The 20,172-nt window shown below is 41.3% G+C and overlaps 1 protein-coding gene across 1 annotated transcript in view; it reads right to left on the reverse strand.

Moving 5' to 3' along the window:
- ADCY5 (adenylate cyclase 5) overlaps nt 1-20,172 on the reverse strand; it is a 1,577,350-nt gene that overhangs the window by 115,637 nt on the left and 1,441,541 nt on the right. Inside the window, exon 15 of the mRNA XM_086957077.1 lies at nt 5,939-6,114. Within this exon, the coding sequence (XP_086813203.1) occupies nt 5,939-6,114 (176 nt within the window). The remainder of the gene's footprint in view (nt 1-5,938; nt 6,115-20,172) is intronic.

Here is a 20,172-nt window from a genome sequence, read left to right on the forward strand (position 1 = left end):
CAATAAACCCTGTTTGTTACAATACCACATGGCGATAGTGTTGTCTGTGAACATCTTAACTAGGCTTCCGTTTCTGGCTTGGGTGAAGGCTTTCAATGCCAAGTGAGTCACCTTCAGTTGTAGAAGATTGCTGTGGAATTGGTACGGTGCCAGAGACTAGAGTCCTCTGATCTCCACTTCACCTAGGTGGCCTTTTCAACCCAGGAGCAACGCATCAGTCACCACTGTCAGCTAAGGGTGGGGAAGGGAGAGTGGTCTGCGGATGGTCCAATAGTGTTTGTTTCCCACCACTGTGGGTTATTTGCACTGTCTTTCAAGATCTGCATCAGATCAGAGATTCCCCTGGTGCTGCATTCCACTGCAGATCCTCCATGTCCATTGGGCTCACTTTATCAGCAGGATGCAGGAGGCCATCAGACCTAGCAGCCTCATAGTCATTCTCACTTAAATTCAGGACAGAGAGTAAAACAATCAGGATAATAACTCAAACGTCCTGGACCCTCTGCTTCGGAAGGTAGGCGTGGAGCTGCAGTGCTTCCCGAAGAGATCCATTGAAAGGGAGCATCTGAGAAAGAGTAAGGTGCAACTTCAGCAAGTTGATAGCAAACCCCAGAAAATGCAGGAGGTTCGCCGTAGTCTGGAGGTAGGTGACGACTGCCTGGAGCGAGCCCACCTTCAGCAGCCAATTGTCTAGGTAGGGTAAAACTGTGACCCCCACCTCTGAAGGTGAGCTGCAAACACCGCCATAATTTTCCTGAATACTGGGGGGCATGGGAACTGTAAATGCTTGTGGCCTACCATGAACAGCAGGTAATGCCTGTGATCTTGCAAGAAAGGGATGTAAAAATAAGAGTCTTGTAAGTTCAATGCTACAATCCAGTTTCCAGAGTCCAGGGCGAACAAGAACTGAGTCAAGAAGAACATCTTTAATTTATTTCTTCAGGAAGGTGCTGAGGGGGTGCCGATCTAGTATGGTGTGATTGCCTCTATCCTTTTTCAGCACCAGAAAGTAGCTAGAATAGCAAAAAGGTTATACTTCTGGTACTGACACCCTCTCAGTGGCTCCTTTGACCAAGAGCGCCTCCACTTCCTGATGGAGCAAGAAGAGATGGTGCTACATCAGCTGTTCTAGGATGGTAGCAAAGGTGAAGGGGTTTCCACTAAGAGGAGGGCATAACCCCTCTGGACAGTTGAAGCACCCACTTATCTGATGTCATCGCTCGCCATTAAGACAGATGGTGCTTGATTCTGCCACCAATAGCATGGCTATGCTGTGTGGAGGGTATGCTAAAGGGGCTAAGAGGCTGCGACAGATGGTGGGGGAGTGGGCAACATCCTGGATTTGCTTCTCATGTCCTCTGCCGGAGCTGCATTGATGGCCATGAATGGCCTGGGATGCTTGATGACCTTGGAGGGTATGACTGGTACTGTAGGCACAGCTGGGAACCCCTACCATAGCCACCGAGGGGCAAAAGGAGAAGTGCAGCAGTCGCAAAGCCAGGGAAGGATCTAAAGATCTAGCGCTTGTCCGGCTCAATCAGCCTTGTCACTGAACAGATGGGTGACGTTGAAGGGCATTTCTATCAGAACTAACTGGACATCACCAGAGAAGCCAGTGGATCGGAGAAGGCGTGGTGGTAAAGTACCACCATATAGGCAGTAGGCCTGCAGAGTGAATCAGTGATGACCAATCCACACTGGATGGAGAACTTCGCTGCATCCAAGCCATCAATAATTGCATGGCTCAGTATGGGTTGGGCCTTTTCCGAGCCCATCGTCAGTACTTGCGCAACTGAGTCCAAAACGGTGTGGGAGCATCAGTCCGACAGCCATGTGGGGTTCACTGATCACAATTCTGGCTGTTGGAAGAGAAGGTTCTCTTTCCAAAGGTGTCCAGCCTCTTAAATTCCTTATCTGGAAGAGCAGTGGAGAATGCACTGGGATGAACTTTGGTGGTCGGACCTATATCTCCAAGCTCTTGGGTGCTGGGCGAGGAAAGCTGGGTCCTTAGTTTTGGGGCGGTGGTGTTGGGCAATTATTTTGTGCATTGGAATACCTGTGTAGGGCTTGACCCAGGTCCCAGAGAGAGTGTCCGTGAGGACTTCATTGCAGGGAAGTAGGAGCTCTGAAGAGGGTATCCCTGTCTGAAGCAACTCTGCCAAGAGGTTGGTCTTAACCTGGCTGGATGGAAGGAAGCTGCAGGTTGAGGAACTCTGCTGTCTTCCTCACCACCACCTTAGTGAAGGATGTGCCTTTTTCTGTGGCAGGTCCCAGAGACAAGACAAGGCCAGCATCTATGGATGTATCCAGTCCACTGGCTTCTTGCAACTCCTCACACCAGTTGTCATCTTGGTAAGGATGGGCTATTTTGTAAGAGGGGTTAAAGAACTGGTAGGAGTTATCATTGACCCCCCACCAAAGTCCAAGTCCTCACTAGGTCTGTCAAAAGCCAAGGTCAGCATGTCTAAGTCGGATGGTTGAGGAGGTCTAGACAGTTCCTGTGTCTAGGTCAAGCTACGACGAGGTGGCATCGTCTCAGAGTCAGACAGGACAATGGGATCTGGGTCATTAGGTGGCACAGGTGATGTTGGTAGGCATGTTAGGAGACACGCTTCGGCATAGGTCCTAGTGCTGGAGTTGGTTCAGATCTGGAGGTGGATCCAGAAAGCTCAGTCGGCGTCAGGAGTAGGCTAGCCGGGCACACCCCAGCTGGGTCACCGCTTGGCTCCATGTGGCCCAAAAGTGCACCAGATAAAGTAATGGGCCCAAAAATGGAGTGCATAGCCACAGAAAGCTCAAGTTGGGCAGGGGTCACTGGCTCGGGGGATATCAGGTGGTCGCAGATCAAATCTGGAGAGTATAGGAGCGGGGTCTAGAAGCACAAGACTTGGACTTTAAAGACGACCAATCACAAAACCGGCTCCATGACTGGGCCTTAGATTCCCCGGGACCTAGTATGATGTGGTATCTTCTTGTGCTGCGGAGTTAGGCGCTTCATGACTCTCTTTTGGATTGCTTTTGGGTGCATTGCTTGGCAGCCTGCGCAGGCCCTGGAGTCAGGGAACGACCCCAGACACCAAAGACAGACCAAGTGGGGATCAGAAATAGGCATCTGTCTGTGACATTCTCCCAAGGGCATAAAACACATGGGTTTGTTAGGGGGCATGTTCCCTAGTATACTGGGAGCATAAAAAATTGAAAATAATGGTCAAAAAGTAAATGAGGTAGCTCTCTGGATCTGTTGTGTTGGCACAGAAAGAAAGGAACTGATGTCAGGACACCAAGTTGGCACCTATATAGGCATTGCGCACCCCACTTCTGACTCTGATGACACATGCCACTTGATTCCATCTACCAGCGCAAAGAGGTACTCCTCAAGATTCTCTGGATCAAGTCTGATGCCTGTGGAATATTCTAAGGTGATGACACTGCGAAGTCTTTATCAGAATAGTGCTATTTTTATCAAGGCAAACAATCAATGTATTGTGATTGCAGTGATGGCCGCTGTGGTGGAGCAGTTGAGGGGGTGTGGTGGGAGCACGGGAGGGGGATGGTGGGGGGAGTGGGAGTTTTGCTGCCTGTCGCAAAACAGCCGGCCAAAGTGACATGCACACTTTAATCTTAAGTGCCCAACACTCCTCCCTGATGCTGCCACTCAGGAGCAATGGCTTGTCCCGCCCTGACACTCAGCTCGGGACGGAGTAGTGAACCATAAAAGGGTAATAAATTAACTGTGCTACCATTTTGTTTCATCTCTGCTGCATTTTTATTTAGTGGGGCAATGTTCCTCATCCTAATGGAGGAGTTTAGTTTCGGCTACTGATTCATTTGACTTCAGCTAGTCCACCTCACTGCGGGAGCATATGATAGTGAGGCACACACAGACATACTTGACATCAGATCCGATCCTTCATATACTTCTCTCAAAGCACTGTTATTTGTGTTTCTCTCTCCATGGCTCAAGATGCCTTCTTTGAGTTCAAGCACCTTTTAGGAGGCCACTGTGGCAAAGACTTCTGTTTACCCCTGTGGGTCTAAAAACATGCGAACCCTGCTACTTGTAAGAAATCTTTGTCAGTTTAAAAAATCATTCTAGACACTTCTTTATGGTTAAATTTTTTATGGAATGTTCTCCTTATTCCTAATTCAGCTTCACATTGATGTTTTGCACTATAGACATAACAGGCAAAATCTGCTCCTACATTGTTTCTTGTATATTCATTATTTTTGTTGCCATTCAAACAAAACGTTGAGTAGCCATTTATCCATTAGGCTTTTGTGCTGGACTGCAGCAGACTGCATATCACATAGTGGCTGCCAAAAGTTCAAAAGGATAGCCATTGTGTGTTCTGAGTTAACAAAACAGCCCCATTGAAACGTACTGAACTGGGATTGCCACTTGGGAGACATTTATCATAAGAAAAAAAAACACAAAACCTATAAATTGGGCATAATATTTAAACATCAGAATACTAATAAGTCACAACTACAAACTAGAATATTACATCTTGCAAAAGAACTGAATTAGATTTCTCAGTTTTGAAAAGGTCACCAGCAAAAAACTGAACGTTGATTGTTAATGGTCCCCCACAAAATAAATACATTTATATATATATATATATATATATATATATATATATATATATATATATATATATATATATATATATATATATATATATAATATATATTCACTGAAAAAACATAGGTTTCAGGGACATTATAGTTAGAAATTATCATTAAAAGAACCTTAAAAATTCACACAAAAAAACATAGGTTTCAGAGACGTTATAGTTAGTTGGACATTTCACTTGTACAAAACCAGAGAAATTTGGCTGTTATAGTTACTTGAGCTAACTATAACTCACACCCCCGCCTGATGACGTCACATATTACATCATTCATGACATGTTCAGTGACATCACTGATGACACCACTGATGGTGGTCCATGGGACCGCGAGTCCTTAACGGACCCCCGAATTTGAATATTTAGTGCCCCAGGGAGGTGGTGGTTCCCAGGTCAGAGGGGGGGCTCAAGCCCCCCCACACTAATTATTAATTATAGCCCCAGGGAGGTGGCGGTCCCCGGGGTGGAAGGGCCTGTGAGGTCCCCCAACCCTAATTTAATGAAAGCCCTGGGGAGGTGGTAGACACTGGGCCTTGGGGGGGCCCGTGAAGCCACCTCACCCTTATTTTAAGTATGCCCCCGGGAGGTGGCGGTTCCCGGGGCTGTGAGCTCCCAGGGGCCCCCGCACCATCAATAGTATTGCCCCCAGGACCTGGCCCACCGGGGGGCTTTTTAACAAACAAAGCGTGGTGGGAGACCGCGCTTCTTTTAAAAAAAATAATTTTGGACGGATTCGCGCACCTAACGTGAGATGTCATCAGTGATGTCATAAATGATGTCATAGAACAAGTCATGAGCAGTGTAATGTGTGAGATCATAAGCAGTGCATGGCGGGGACACAAGTTATTGTTAGATCCGCTAATTTTAATTGGGGAATTTCTGTATTTTTTTTTAGTTCAAAAAGTTAATGTTGTCACTGACATATTCACCTAACTATAAAGTTACTTTAACCTTTGTTTTTTCCATTGAATATACACATTGCTTCAGGTAAATGTAGTAAATCTATTCTTACCTAGACACACTCACCTTCCGAATATGGTGGTAGTTGATATTTTGGCCAGGGCATTATGTTTTGTCTACATAAAAGCTATGAAATTCTGGTTGAAAGTATTTTAAAACATCTAAACCCCAAGTCTAGCCTCCTCATCCTGACTGAGGATAATCATAAATCCCTTATTTTATCATTATTAGTCAGCCAAAGAAGTGATGGGGTAACCTAGATTTTGACCATGCATGTAACGTAGTGGGACATGCGTTTTTGCAAAGATACAAAAGTCAGAAAATAACATAGAAGATGGGAAGGTACCTACACAACATTGGCGGTGACCAGAAGATCAGCGTTGTCGAAAAGGACCACCCCTGGCACCTCCACAATAAGGACGTAGACGAACTCGATGATGAGCATGAGGATGAGTTTTCCAATGCAGCTAATCTGAAGGAACACCGAGCAGGCCAGAAGGCTCAAAAGGATGCAGTAAGTAAAGTACTAGAAGGGAGAAAGAACAGTCAGAGGATTGAGAAAATCAACATTCAGAAGTGCGTGCCAAATGTCATATGCTAATAATTCACATTTAATAAGAATCATTATCCCACCCAATATTATTTAAGTTCTCATACACTTGTTGCCTTAAAAATGAATCATTTTTGGTTTATGGATGAAATAAAACAACCTCAACTTTCATGAAAAAAAACATTTTTTGGAACATTTACATTTACTTGATTTTTTTGCTCACAGACCAGATGTTGCCAGGCATTTGAATCCAGCAGTGCCACATTCAGTGGAATGAACTTTGGATGGAACATTGAAATACGTAAAACAATCTTTCAAATATACATGATATAGTTGTTCACTTCCTATCATTTGTGCGAATTGTTTGATTAATTCATTCTCATCATTCGACTTCGGGTGGAAAAAGAGGAAACTACTCACTTCGAGTAGTTATGGTAAGAATAAGTCAATTTCACTTTTCAGTTCAGTTTCATGGTATTTATTACCATGCCATAGTTAATTAAAACAGTTGCATGCCTATCTTTCTATGTAAATAAAAAAAAACAATCACTAATAATGTGCACATAATTGACAACACGTGCAATATTGGCTTCAATTAAAAAAGATACATTTCAATACTAATTTTCAATTAGGCAATATAATGAATTTGTTGCATATCAATTAACAGTATATGTCACTTCTCAATCCATCTCTATTGAGAATGAGTGCTATCATCACCAAGTGTGGGGTGCATAAAGTTTTTGTTTTGGGGGGAGATGTTTCAAGGTCTCTCGAGTAAATGCTTCCATGTACAGGTAAACTCCATGGAGTCCTGTGCAAACTTAGAGCATAGTGGACGATTACACAGGATCGTATTTAAGACATATGAATGTCTCTAGAGTCAATGCTTATAGTACTTAAGAAAAAATAAAGTGCATTAGATACTATGCAAACTTGGAGAATCGTAGAAACATTCACAAAATCATTTTGGGTGTTTTCGAAAGTCACTAGGATCGGCGAATCTAATCCATGAAGCAATACATGCAGGGTGTAACTATCAGTAGTCTAGCAAACATTCAAATTCAATTCTCAAAGTACTACAACCAGTCAGATCTGCTGGCTGGTAACAGCTCAGCGCGGTGTTGGATTGCGCTGTCTTGGTACCCAGCTAGTTCTGTTGCACAATGATGCATGCACAACCTACCGCCAAGCTATCAGTGCAAATAAGCTTCATACTGCTTGCAGTTGTGAAATAAAGGATTGGCTTGTAAAGAGCACAGGGCAAACAATACATTGGCACTCGGTGGGATGTTGTGGGAACCTGGAATAGTGTGAAGGCAAGGACTGCAGTCAGTCCTGTTGGAGTGCAACGAGGATAGAGAAGGGGGTTACAGGTCACGTTCCTATTTCTGCTCCACTCCCAGTCTCAACTGAGGCTCCTCCTTCTTCATCTCATGAGGGGGAAGTTGGAGGTGAAGCTTCATACAGAGAACATGTCACACCATTTGCACCATATTCATTGATGTAGCCTGGGACATCATGCTTTAAAAGGCAGGGCAGGAATCCACATGCTTATGCAGATTTCTCCATGGCTTCTAGGGATGGGAGAGAGATTACAAAGTGATGACCCTTCACCCTAGGCCCTTGTATGACCATAGGGCTTAAAATTGCAATTCAGTCTACACAGCCAGGGTTTAATTGGAATTTCCCCCTAGGCTTGCCAGTAGCCAGGGATGGATGTGGCTACTTCCTTTGCAACGTGTCAGGGAGGGTTTTGGAGGCCCATCCCTTTTAAAATTTCCCTTTACTGTACACACCTAGGAAGTGGTATAAAGATTGTGTACCCAATGCGAAAGCCCTTTGTAATTTGGCAGAGTGGGGCGCATAGACCAAAATTGACGCACCACACACAGAGGTCCGGTCACACGCTCATTCCCTTGTGGGTGTCCCTTGCCACCCTTCCAAAAGCAGAATGAAATGGAATAACACGCGATCAGAAAACATAAACATCCACAGATCAGTTTGTCAGTATCCCTTCTTGATTCTCCAAATCAACAATGTTCATTCCACATTTACAAAATCAGCATTACAAGTACCTATATCTCATTCCTGAGGTCACCATTATATCTCAGTACCTCTGTAATGCTCTGCCTAATCATAACATCATCGGTACATCGATCCAACCAATTTTCATGCCCAATCCATTAAAACATAGATTCATAATCCTAAAACTCAGAAACACTACTTTAGAATCGGAAAACAATCACTGCTTTCGTCTATTGATAAAACCAGTAGCATACAAGCCAACTTACCCTAAAACTTTTCTCGAATACAGTTAGTCTAACTAAGAAATGTATGCTTTTATCATCAACTCAACAATGTCTGCCAATTCATACAGTCATCAATGCATCCGTATAAACATGTAAGTCAGCAGCACTGCTGTTTGTTTTTCTCTTTTCTTTGGATTCTAAAAGTCAAATTCAAAAAATGAATTTCCCCACAAAGCAAACTGATTGACGTGATCTGATGCAGGGTAAGAACAAACTACTGCTGGTGACTAGACATCAAAGATTTTTCGCTCCACATCTTGAAACTCTCTGGATACCACCCTCAAACCCAATACTACTACAAAACGAAGAACAACATTTCAAGATAAACGTAAATTTATGTATCAAATTGTTGAATCAGTCAGCACTGACCATCATTACATTACATAAGATGTTCAGGAGAATAAAAACAGGATTTTATAAGCCGTGCCTCACTTGTAATACCATAGCTATTATCAGAACTAGATAGATCACTGTTGTATTCATTAAATGGGAGAGCCATAGAAAGGGCAGACATTTCCACAAAGTCTAGGAAACAACGATTACGATAGTAGTCAGGGTACCTGCATCAGACAAACTTCAACATTTCCAAGGAACCCTCAATGTCTTCCAGCACCCTTCAGTATTCTGTTGTGCTCCTTCATCTTTTTACAAGGGTCATTATGGTGACATCCTCACATGCCTCTAAACGGACTTGTGCTTTACGCTTCGTCTAATACCTTTGTTATCCACTACCCATACCACAGTGAGTCCAAACTGAACATCAAAGTTTGTGAGAAAATTTCGGAGTTAAAAAACTGTTATAATTCTTAAGGGTTAAGAAATCAAGAGGCAATCTTCTTAGACCCATAAAAAGCAGAAGGCTGATCAATCTAAACCCTCATCCTCCCCTATAGGCAGCGAGGCAGTAAAACATCTACTACAGTATGTGCATACTCAAGGATCCATGGTTCCTTGGATGTAGCATACATGGCTGGTAGAGTAGGCATTGGTTATATCGTAGATGCCTCACACACCTCATCTCAGTTCCCATAACCCACTTAAACTAGCTCTTAACAGAAAAAGACCAAACTCCTCTGTGGAGTACTATTGGCTCTCCTTTTGGTAGCTTGATTCCAGTCAAGCCTGTCACCAATAATTTGGGAAGCAGTTAGCAGAAATCAAATCTAGTTAGGTGATAATAAATCCAGCTGGGCAATGATAAACTTAATGCCCACACTAGGTTGGATATAAGACAGTAAACACCTATTAACTAAACACTATACAAATGTAAAAAATGAAAAATTACTAACATTTGGGCATCTCATTAAGTATATTTAAGAGGCAGTGGGCAAACAGAGTCTTGACTAAACTTGGTGGAGTTGGATCTGCTGGATAAAATTACCTTCCATGTTAAATGTTTCTTAACATTCCATTCCTTCAAAAGTGACTCATAGCATTTGCTTTCCTGACCAGGTGCTACAGGATATGAAACGCTCAACAGGAACCATTGACACAGGAGCAGCATCATTTTGGCAATACCCTTCCACGTCACAAACACAGAACATAAATGTGCTCTCAGCAGATGTTTTCTGTGTGCACTAACAAGATGAATTTTAAGTGTTGTACTTGATATCACTATTACAGTGATTTCACTGTAGAGTTGGAGAAGTCATATACACTTTGAGCCTTAATTCATTGAATGGTATTTACTGTTCAGATGATTGAATAGAAACCATCCTCATACAATGAGAATGTTGCTATTTTAGAAACAACAAAGATGTATGTAATGGGTGCACTAATGTTTCATACATTTCATTTAAATGTAGTTCTTAGTCATACTTATACATACGTATTGAAGATTTTACTGTATGCCATATGTAATATTAATATAAAGAACTGACAATTTTATCAATTTATGTTTAGAAGTGCACACGCATATTAAATGTGCACCCTTGATTTAATACTTTAAAGTTGTCCTGACTAGGCCTGTTCCGATTCTGCATAAAGAACTGTTTTCCATTCTCTACTTGCATGTCCTTTTCTATGCAGGTACGTTCACATAGATTGTTAATTTGAAAAGGGATACAACACTGTAATTGCGATAGAGAGAGCCTGAGAAGAAAACATTGACGAAGAAACATGGAGAGCCAGAGCGTTAACTTAAAGGTTCTATTCAGCACTGTTGAAATGTGGCTTAGGTGACCAAGCTCAACGTTATTCCCATGTTCAGCCTACAATATTTTGCTAATATATCAGATCACAACATGAGAAGGGAAAGGACAATGAAGCCCCTGATAATACAGACAGAGGGGTGTTGCTCCGGAGATTCTTGTGGAAATATCTGGAGTTAATTCTGTTTGAGGTTACAGACACTTTCCTTTGGATTTTGAGAGGCTCAGACCTCTAATAAGTCCCTTTACTTGTTTGCTATGTGGCTTAGCTAACACTCATTCTCCTGTCTCTTGAAGACTCTTGACCGAGCTTCTGAACTGCTGACTCCTTCCTGTACTTTCCCACATTTTCCTGTCTTTCTGCATTTCCATGATTTTCAAGAACTTTTTAGACTAATGAAGCACCCTTAGTTTGGATTACAACCTAGATGCTTCATATGGAAGAGAGAACCAGAAACTCTTCTCTGCGCATCAAATTCTGTTGCTGATCTTTTGCATGCTGTGACTGAGTTACTTGTTTGCCTTATACTGGTACTCATAAACTTCTTTAGGAGGCTGGGTTTCTCGTTGTTATTCTGTATCTTTACAGCATGGTGCTGAGTTTTGTTTATCTTAACCGGAAAGCTAACTTGTAATAAACCTTGTTAACTCTAGTTACTTATTCCTGTTCCTTATTGTGTAGCCAAACGGGTTACACTGTCAATTGAAATTGATTGATTTAATGCTAACTCTGTTCACCTCTCAGGCGGAGAAAAAAAAGTCCATCTGAGGATAAATGGTAAGAGGGTTGGCCCAGAGCGAAGTACCAACAGAAAATAAGTGAAAAGAAGGAAACTCTCTAAGGATGAGCAAGTGCCCCTGAGATTCAGGGAGGAAATGGAACTGATGAATCCACACAGTTAGTTTTGCCACTGCATTTCACTTGCTGCCTGCTCGATTCTCACTCAATGACCCAGATTGTAGACAGAGGTCCAAACTAGTCTTTTGCCACCAGTCCCATCATTTGCACACCCATATTCACCTCCTTCTTCATCTTACGTCTTCACTCTATGCATTTACCTTTGAGTGCTGGAAAAAGCTCCAAATAGGTTTGGTCACTGCCAATGGAGATGGAATATTTCTATCTACTCAGACATACACTGAAGTCTACCTCGGTCAGTTCTCCAATGAAGGCTCAAAGGCTATGTATAAGTATGGTAAACCTAGAACAGTTATTGCTAATATGATTGGTGTTAATATCGTGCTCTGTTGCTTGTAGAGATTCTTGGAAATCATCTGGTTTTCAAAACAAATCCTATCTCCTTTACTTTCCAGAGCTTTCGCAACATTGATGTATTGGGCACTACATATACCCTCCTCTTTCTCTCAGACTTCAATGTACTTGTTCTCATCAAAGCAGTCAATGGTCTTCACCAAGTGCTAAAGTGGTGAAAATTTTCTTGAGAAAAAAATCAGATGATATATTTTCTCTCATTCTGGAACCAATAGTCAGCCAAGAAAGGACACGCATAAATAGAATAGCTCTTAGCATGGGAAGGAATTTGCCATCATCACATTCAGAACACATTCTAAGGCAGGCGGTCACACATTGGCATTAAGTATGGAGACCCTATCACTTGACTGGTGTTAATATGTACGCTGGACATTAGCTAGTCAAGGAATGATGTTCGATGGTACCATTCATGTTTTTCAGTATGTGGCGGTATCATGGGGCACACATTTTGCCACATTTACTTTAGATTTTAATATGGCTTTTACCTAAATTGATGAGTATACTCAAATGCATTTCAAAGGTGTTTGACACTTGAGACAATGCAAGAGAAAGTCCAATCTTTACTGGTGGATTCCGCATGGTCTGGAGAGTCTACATTTATTTGGTTTAATTTAGTTTTCATTATGCAGCATATGGTACAAAAAAGAACACCGGACACCTTAAATTACTATCTATCATATAAATTCTACCCAGAATGTATCTTAATTCGTTACCCTCATGTCCCATTCTTAAAAAAATATATATATTAGTCCCTTATTTGCAAAACCTGTTACATTAAAATGTCCTCAAACTCGCTTACAGCTTTTACTTTGTTGTAACTTTGAAAATTAAAAATATCAAGGACTTCTTAATGGCTGAGTAGTTAGAGTCCATCCAGTGGCCAGTGAACTTTTAATATGCCACCAGAATCGGATCTAAATCAGATTTTCCAGACACTGGGACACAAACATATTACTTACTGCAATGGCTAGAAAAAGTAACATTTTGACACTCTCCGAAATTAAGAAGGCAACAATCATAACATGATGATAAAGAATTTACACAGAATGTTCTGTATAATCTGTAGGGGCACAATAATGAGAAAAAGAGAGTGAACGATGCAAACAGGCTCATTCTCTTCCCCTTTAATACATCAAAAACAAACAAGAACGAGCTCGTTACCATTAAGTCCTATTGTCACAAATGCCATTCACTCGTTCCAGGTGAACCATTTGGTTATGTAAAAGAACCCTCACCCACCAATCTAGCTGGTGGCCTGTTTCATCATTGGGTGCCCACCCGAGATATCTAGCGCATCCCAGGTGTGCTGTGATGCCCGATTACAGCAGAGCTGGATTTTTATTGTGTGATTGGGAATTTGTGAGTGCTATTGAAACTACCTCAAGGTTGTTCATACCAATCGAGATTTTTTATTAATGGATACCTTGAGTAGGTAAATTAAAAGTAGTAAACTTAGGGTGAGAGAATAATGGTCTCACACATCACAATGTAGATGTTTCAGCCAATTTTGAGTGCTATTAAGTCACAGTGGCTTTCATCAGGACCAGGTGTACTAGGAACCAGCCTGGTGTAGTGTGGACATGCGCACTAAGGCATGCAACAAAGGTTTTTTAATGGACCATAACTTACGTGTTTCACCATCCTCTTTATTAATATCTGGAGTGAATGTAATGAGAAAACATTACACGACAAACAGTAGCAAACAGTGCTATGATAAATTGCATAACCAACAATCATTCCCATGTCATGCAGGGGTGCTCAGGGCGTCAGACACAGTTTGCTCCACTGGGATATCAAAAGCACAGATCAGTAGCCCGCACTGACTGGGGGCTCAGTCTCCTCACACACAGTGCTTAATACTATAAATACAAGCACCCCTGCATGCCTTAGTGCACATGCCCACAGTACAAGAGTCTAGTTCCTAGTACACCTGGCCCTGACGAAATCCACTGTCTTAATAGCACTCATAATTGCTCGTTGAAAAAACCTATGACCTGGTTGCACATGGGCAATCTGTAGAATTAGTATTTGTAAAAAAAATTGCAATTGCATTTTATTTCTGGGCCTCGAAAGTTTTTTCCACTGCATAGAAATCCTTGTCCCAGCACTCAATGAAAATATTTGGGTATTTATCCAACTTTCCCAAAACGCGCATGTATTGCATCCAATTTTTTAGTAACTTTAGATGTACATTTAGGATGGAAAATGACATCAGGAATGTTTGTAAATACCCAAAAGCTTCTGACTTTGTGGGTGTTTCTAAAATTCCTAGTAGTCACACTCCTAGTGCTGCTTCCTGTGGAACCACACATTTTCCCGCCAAATCGCTGTACTACGGACGCTTGGATTTACAGCCAATTGTATGTCCCGTTCAGAGTGCAACAACGCTTTCAGATTCCAAGTGGATAAATAAGCAAGACAAAATGTCATGACATGCATGTCTAAGACAACTGTGCTAAAGGCACTGTGCGCTGGTAGATCCAGTGCTGAATGGTGGGGACTGCTCTGCAAGAGGAGGGCAAAGTCAACGGGGAATGGAAGGCCAGATTCCCTTTCTAGTGGTATTTTCGGATTCAAACATATGCTGTCAAAATGATGTGCCCTTTGCAAAGCCAAGTATATCCACAGGGGAAAGCTACAAGAGTTCACTCTGTAAGAAAGCACAAACAGTGGTCCTGGGAAGCTTCTTTCCCAAGGACATGTCGACTGAGATGAATAAGGGAGCTTAGAATGTGAATGGGACATTTTAGTTTTGTTGCTATTTTTTTTTAAGTAGCATATATTTTTAGAGTTATTTCCATAGGTTAAGACTAAACGAGTGCTCAAAGAATTCTTTTGTGGTTAACAATGTGATAGAAAAACATGCTCGGAGATTGAGAAACACCATTTCAAGATCACAGTGAAGAAGTTGTAGAGGTGTGCACAGAGGCTAAAACAGCCTAATCCTAATTCCTGCATTATTCTTCCACACTCAGTTCATTAAGATATTTAGTGAGAAGCAGAGTGATATATGTTGTATGTGATCTTTTTATGTACAACAATATAAAATTTACTCAATCAAAGGGCCAGGTTACCTGGAGGTCAGTAGTGTTACTTTTGAGTGAAAACTGCAGTGATCTCAGAGAAAACTTGAATCTTCACTAAAGAAGGCATTACAACGAAATGATATAAATACCAACCAGTGGCTTCAAATTCTTTGGACTAGTGTTTCAAGGGGACTTAAGGCAGGTTGGCAGAATGTGTTTACCTCCACTAGTAAAGAGCAGAGGTCATCTATATTTGCCTTTTCTCTTCGGCTGTTCTCAAAAGAGGTTTGTGGCCCTAGGCCAGCAGAAGAGGACGAGCAAACATGCTGGTGGTTTGCTTATGTGCTTTTCATGTTTCCCGTGTATGCAGGCAGCATGTGACCTGTAGGGATCTCAACAAAAGTGAAAGGAATTACTTTGTTAAAGATATGTAGAAAATGTGCCACGTGCTGACAGTGGAGGAGCCAGGAATCGCTAACCTTGCATGCTTATTTTCTTTATTATGAGTGGCCTGTAAGTCTCGTTACTGCTTAAGTTCACGGAGAAGCAGAATTCTACTCATTTCCACTCTGTTAGACCTGACATCATTGGCGTGGTATTTCCCCAAATGTTTTGTCTTCACCCTTTGATTTTTGCTGAATTTGATTGTGTGGGCATTAGAACTCTGTACGTTTTACCCCACTAACCAGTGCTAAAGTGCTCTCTCCTCAAATCATGGTAAAATTGGACTACACTTGCTTGTCACAATCAGTTTACATGTAGGCCCCAAATAAATGGGGAGAGGGTGTGGCATAACGGCCAGAGCTGTCAACTTTGGAGCTGTGGAACCAGGTTTGAGTCTTGGTGTTGGCTCAACATCCTGTGATTCTGGGCAAATCAGTTAATCTCCCTGAGTCTTCAAAAAATGATTGTGTCATTGTGTAATGTAACTGGTGCTCATGTAAAAGCGCTCAAAACCTTTTGGGCCATCCTTTTTTAATTTATTTTTTATTTCAATCCATAACATGGTTAACCACATGAAATTTCATTGAGCATACAAATCCTTCAATACATAGAAAAATTCAATATTTCATCTTCATCTTTGGGTGCAAAATAGGATTCTTAAAACTACCTTATAGATATAATAATAAATAGGGATAGGTTACATAAATATAGCTTTTACTCTTTCATATGCTCTATCATTGAGTCCCAGAACTTTAGTCCCAGTTTTTACCTATGTGGCCACTTAGGGAGAGTACAGACTATACTCATGATTATAAATAGCATAAAATCTGGCTCTCCACATCTCAAAAGGGGGAGGTTCCTTCTGCAGACAAGAAGAGGCCATACAAAAACGTGAAACTGCAGTGGTCATGAATATCAAATACCTGAATTTATAAACCTCCTGATCTAATAATGGCCCATCCCCTATACCTAATAACATTGTTTTAGGTGTTATATAGATTTCTACCCCAGTCACCCTAAATAAAAAGATTTCAATTTGCCCCAATAACTACCTTAAATGACTGCAAATACATAAAATAAAGAGGATATCTGTCTGCTCAGTCCAATAGTGAAAACATTCCCCATCATTCACCCCCCCCCCCCCCCCCATTTATTCATTTTAGTAGGGGTATAGTAAAGATCTATATAGTTTAAAAATACTGTGCTTTTAAATTAGCAGAGATCAGAATTACCTCCGCAATCTCAATAGATTCCTTCAGCCTTACCCCCTGCAGGCCCAGCGGTTTATTCTATTTGCAGTTTTGAGCCTCTACATCACCCTGTTGCACATCTAGCAAACAATCATATAGGAAGCCAATCCGATGTTTACGTCTGATAGCCTCAACCAAAGGATTATGTTCTACCACCCTCTGCTTCCATTTCCTGTACAAAAAATCTCGGATCTGTAAGAACTTAAAAAAGTAAGTTTTTTAAAGAAGATACTTCCCAGCTAATATTGAAAATGAGATAATACCATCATTAAAAAAAATCACCAATCATCTTTATCCTCTTATGTCTCCATCTAGCTGTTATAGTATCCCAGAAAATAATGATCAGCAGTGTTGAAGCAGCCGTAGGTGTGTAATAGCAAACCCCCTCTACCCTAAGAGATCTACGTACCGATTTCCAGACTTTAAAAGCCGCTATCAGAACCTTAAAGCAATTTTTTTTTATAGTAGAATGGTTCGAACATCTTAAATAAACTGCTCTCGGCCTCAGAACCAAGTATCATACGATAGATGGATGGAGCATCTGCAATATTACCAACACCCTCCCCAGTGAGTAATATGTGCATATTTTGCAATATACAGGCACAATAATGAATGTAAAATTAGACACTGCCCACCTGCCGCGTTTATGAGGTAAGATCATGAACTTCATCGCCCTTTGAGATTTCCCCTGGCCCCACAAAAATATTCCACATATTGACTGTAGATTCTGGAGCTGTACACTAGTGAGCTCTAATGGTATTGATCTAAAATAATACAGCATCTTGGGTAAGGTTTTCATTTTTAGCACATTGCATCTTCCTACCAGCGATAGATGAACACAATCAATCCTGTCTAGCTGTTTTATAATTCTCACCATCATAGATCCCCAGTTAACCTTTATCAATTCATTCAGACACGTCCTGATTTTAATACCTAGATATGTGACTTCGTCCGTAACCCTTAGACCACTGGTACAGGCTTGGTTTATACAGATGTGCGTCTTGGATGCATTGAGTTTGTAGCCAGACACCAAGCCACACATCTGAGCCAATCGTTGTATCTCAGGGATGGCTGAAGCCAAGTCAGAGGTTACAACCGCAACATCATCTGCATACGCAAACACCCAATAGCTTTACTGTCAACATTGGATGGGCTTGATCATCTGACTATCCTCCAACATAGTCTAAAATGGGTTGATGTATAAAGCAAATAGCAGCGGGGAGCCGGGACATCCCTGCCTTGTACCCCTAGAAATATTTAACTGGCTCTGACTCTAAACTCATCATACTAATTCTGGCTGTAGGGGGTCCTATACCTAACCCGAATAGAATAGATAAAGCCTGCACCAAGCCCCAGCTGTCGAAGAACTACCCATAAAATCTCCCAGGAGACGCGATGTATGATGAAGCGTTACTGCAAACAAGACAGTTAACCACACTGACTTTTCTTATAAGTGTACACTAACAATATGAGGTTTACCCCCAAGTAAACATCCAATCCTGTAGAGTTCGCCTGTGCACAGTTACTGGGATAAGCATCACAGGAGTCTGCCAAACACAGCCATCACGTGCGTGCACATGTGTGTCTAGCCTAGTGTCAGTTATCCTTGCTGCGATGCAGTGGCCTTGTCATAAAAGGCAGACACTGGCAAAAAAAACACATGCAGTCCATTTAATGTGAGTTTATAGTGGGTGAGTCACCAGTTGTGTGGCTTACCCACATTAAAAAGGCCAGAAAACAGGTGATCAAAATGCGAAAATCGAGGCAGATTTGATGGTCAGAACCCATCACCTAACAAACACTGTATTAACTTCAAACCAAAATTTATCTTGAAGAAATAAAAAAATATGCTGAGCCAGTAACTAGGAGATTGCACTTTCCCTAACAGAGACTAACTATGAGAGCATAATGTAAAAAGTGTACTTACAGCGGTACACACAAAACAAATCCTAGCCCAGCTGCACATTTGTGAAAGAAATGCTTGAACTTTGTGTGCATGACTTTCCTGTAAATGGCGATGGATTGCTAATGATTATAAAATATACTGGTTAAGAGAGATAATTATGAATAAGAAACTATTGCTTTATTTTGATCTATTTAGGATTTGTACTGATGCAATTTATTAAATAATAGCTGAAAGAATAGCTTTGTTTTCGATCATAGATTTCAAAGACAGATCAGGTAGTTTAATCTATTACAACTTCTTTAGCATTAACCCAGTTCAACAGCCAGTTAGCTGAGAGACACTAACTCTAGAGAAACATATGCTATGTGGTGAAATCATTTACAGTTCCACTGTCACAAATAATCAATGTGATTAAGTGACGGTACCAACCTTGCGGTTGGGTTGAAAGGGACATACACCATTCCTCATCTACTGGTACCACTTGCTATTTCTTTACCATTCGCCTTTACCCTGCTAAGACTCGGTTCCTATAGAATCATTATTGGTTCTTGGCATTGAATCAAGTACAACCTGTGTCGGTCATTATCAGCCAAATAACATGTATAGGGATACTCTTCTTTATGTCGGCCTTTATTCAGTTTAGAATGGTACTAGCCAGTCTTCACTCATTAATCAATGGCTAACAAGTTAGAATTCTAGCTTCAGCAGATGTTTCATCTAAGTGATCTCGAGTCCAGTACTGACACCAAACTGCAAAACTACTGGGCTTCTCTAGATCATCAACCTTTATCTGCACACTCATACCATTATGTTATGATATTCTACTGCCCGCTCCAAAAACAACAAACTATGGGCGTGATTTAGATCTTGGCGGACAGGTTACTCTGTCACAACGGCGATGGCGAGGTCACGTATTTGTGACCTTTATTCTTTTTCTTCGTGCAGCCTATCTGTTTAAAAAGCAGGGAGTGGCTATTAATTATAGAACCACAAACCACGAGCCAAGGCTTGTGGTTTGTGGCTACATAATTAAAAATATGTGCAGTTTCCTATCTTTTCGCATTACACTTTCTGTTTGTTGTTTGTTTTGCACTGTTTTCCACTGCACTTTAATTGCACTTACACATCTACGTTGTTTGGACACATTTCTTTAAAGCTTGATGACTGCCGATGATGAGAACAGGGGTGCACTGGTGAATACCTACCAGGTTCCACGTTGGTGGTTCGCCCGTGAGGGGTCATCTTGCTTTCTCACATTTTTTTCATTAAGCTTTGCTTCCCACTTGCAAGATGTTAATGTATTATGTAATGACATTTTAATGTGATTTTTACTTGTGTCTGTTGTATAGAAATGAACAGTCTTTTTTAATGAATTGTATTGAATAAATTGTCCTTGTTTTAATTAACTTTTCCTTTATTGCTCCGGAATGAATGTGATGTGACGGTTATTTTTTGCTCTATGACATAAAGTTGTACCCAAAAGGGAATCTTTTCTTGACAATTGCCACACTGAATTTAAACATGAGACCGGTAAAAGGTTCAATACCCACTTCCTTCATTTCCAAGTTATTTTTCCCCAAGTCTTTAGCTTCAAAGACCGCAAGATAATTCTGTGATTCCTTTAGCTTTTTCACAGGAAATTATATTTAATAGGCTTCTGGTTTGGAACTAATAGG

Source organism: Lissotriton vulgaris, chromosome 2_1, assembly GCF_964263255.1.
Source record: "Lissotriton vulgaris chromosome 2_1, aLisVul1.2, whole genome shotgun sequence".
NCBI classification, from domain to species: Eukaryota; Metazoa; Chordata; class Amphibia; order Caudata; family Salamandridae; genus Lissotriton; species Lissotriton vulgaris.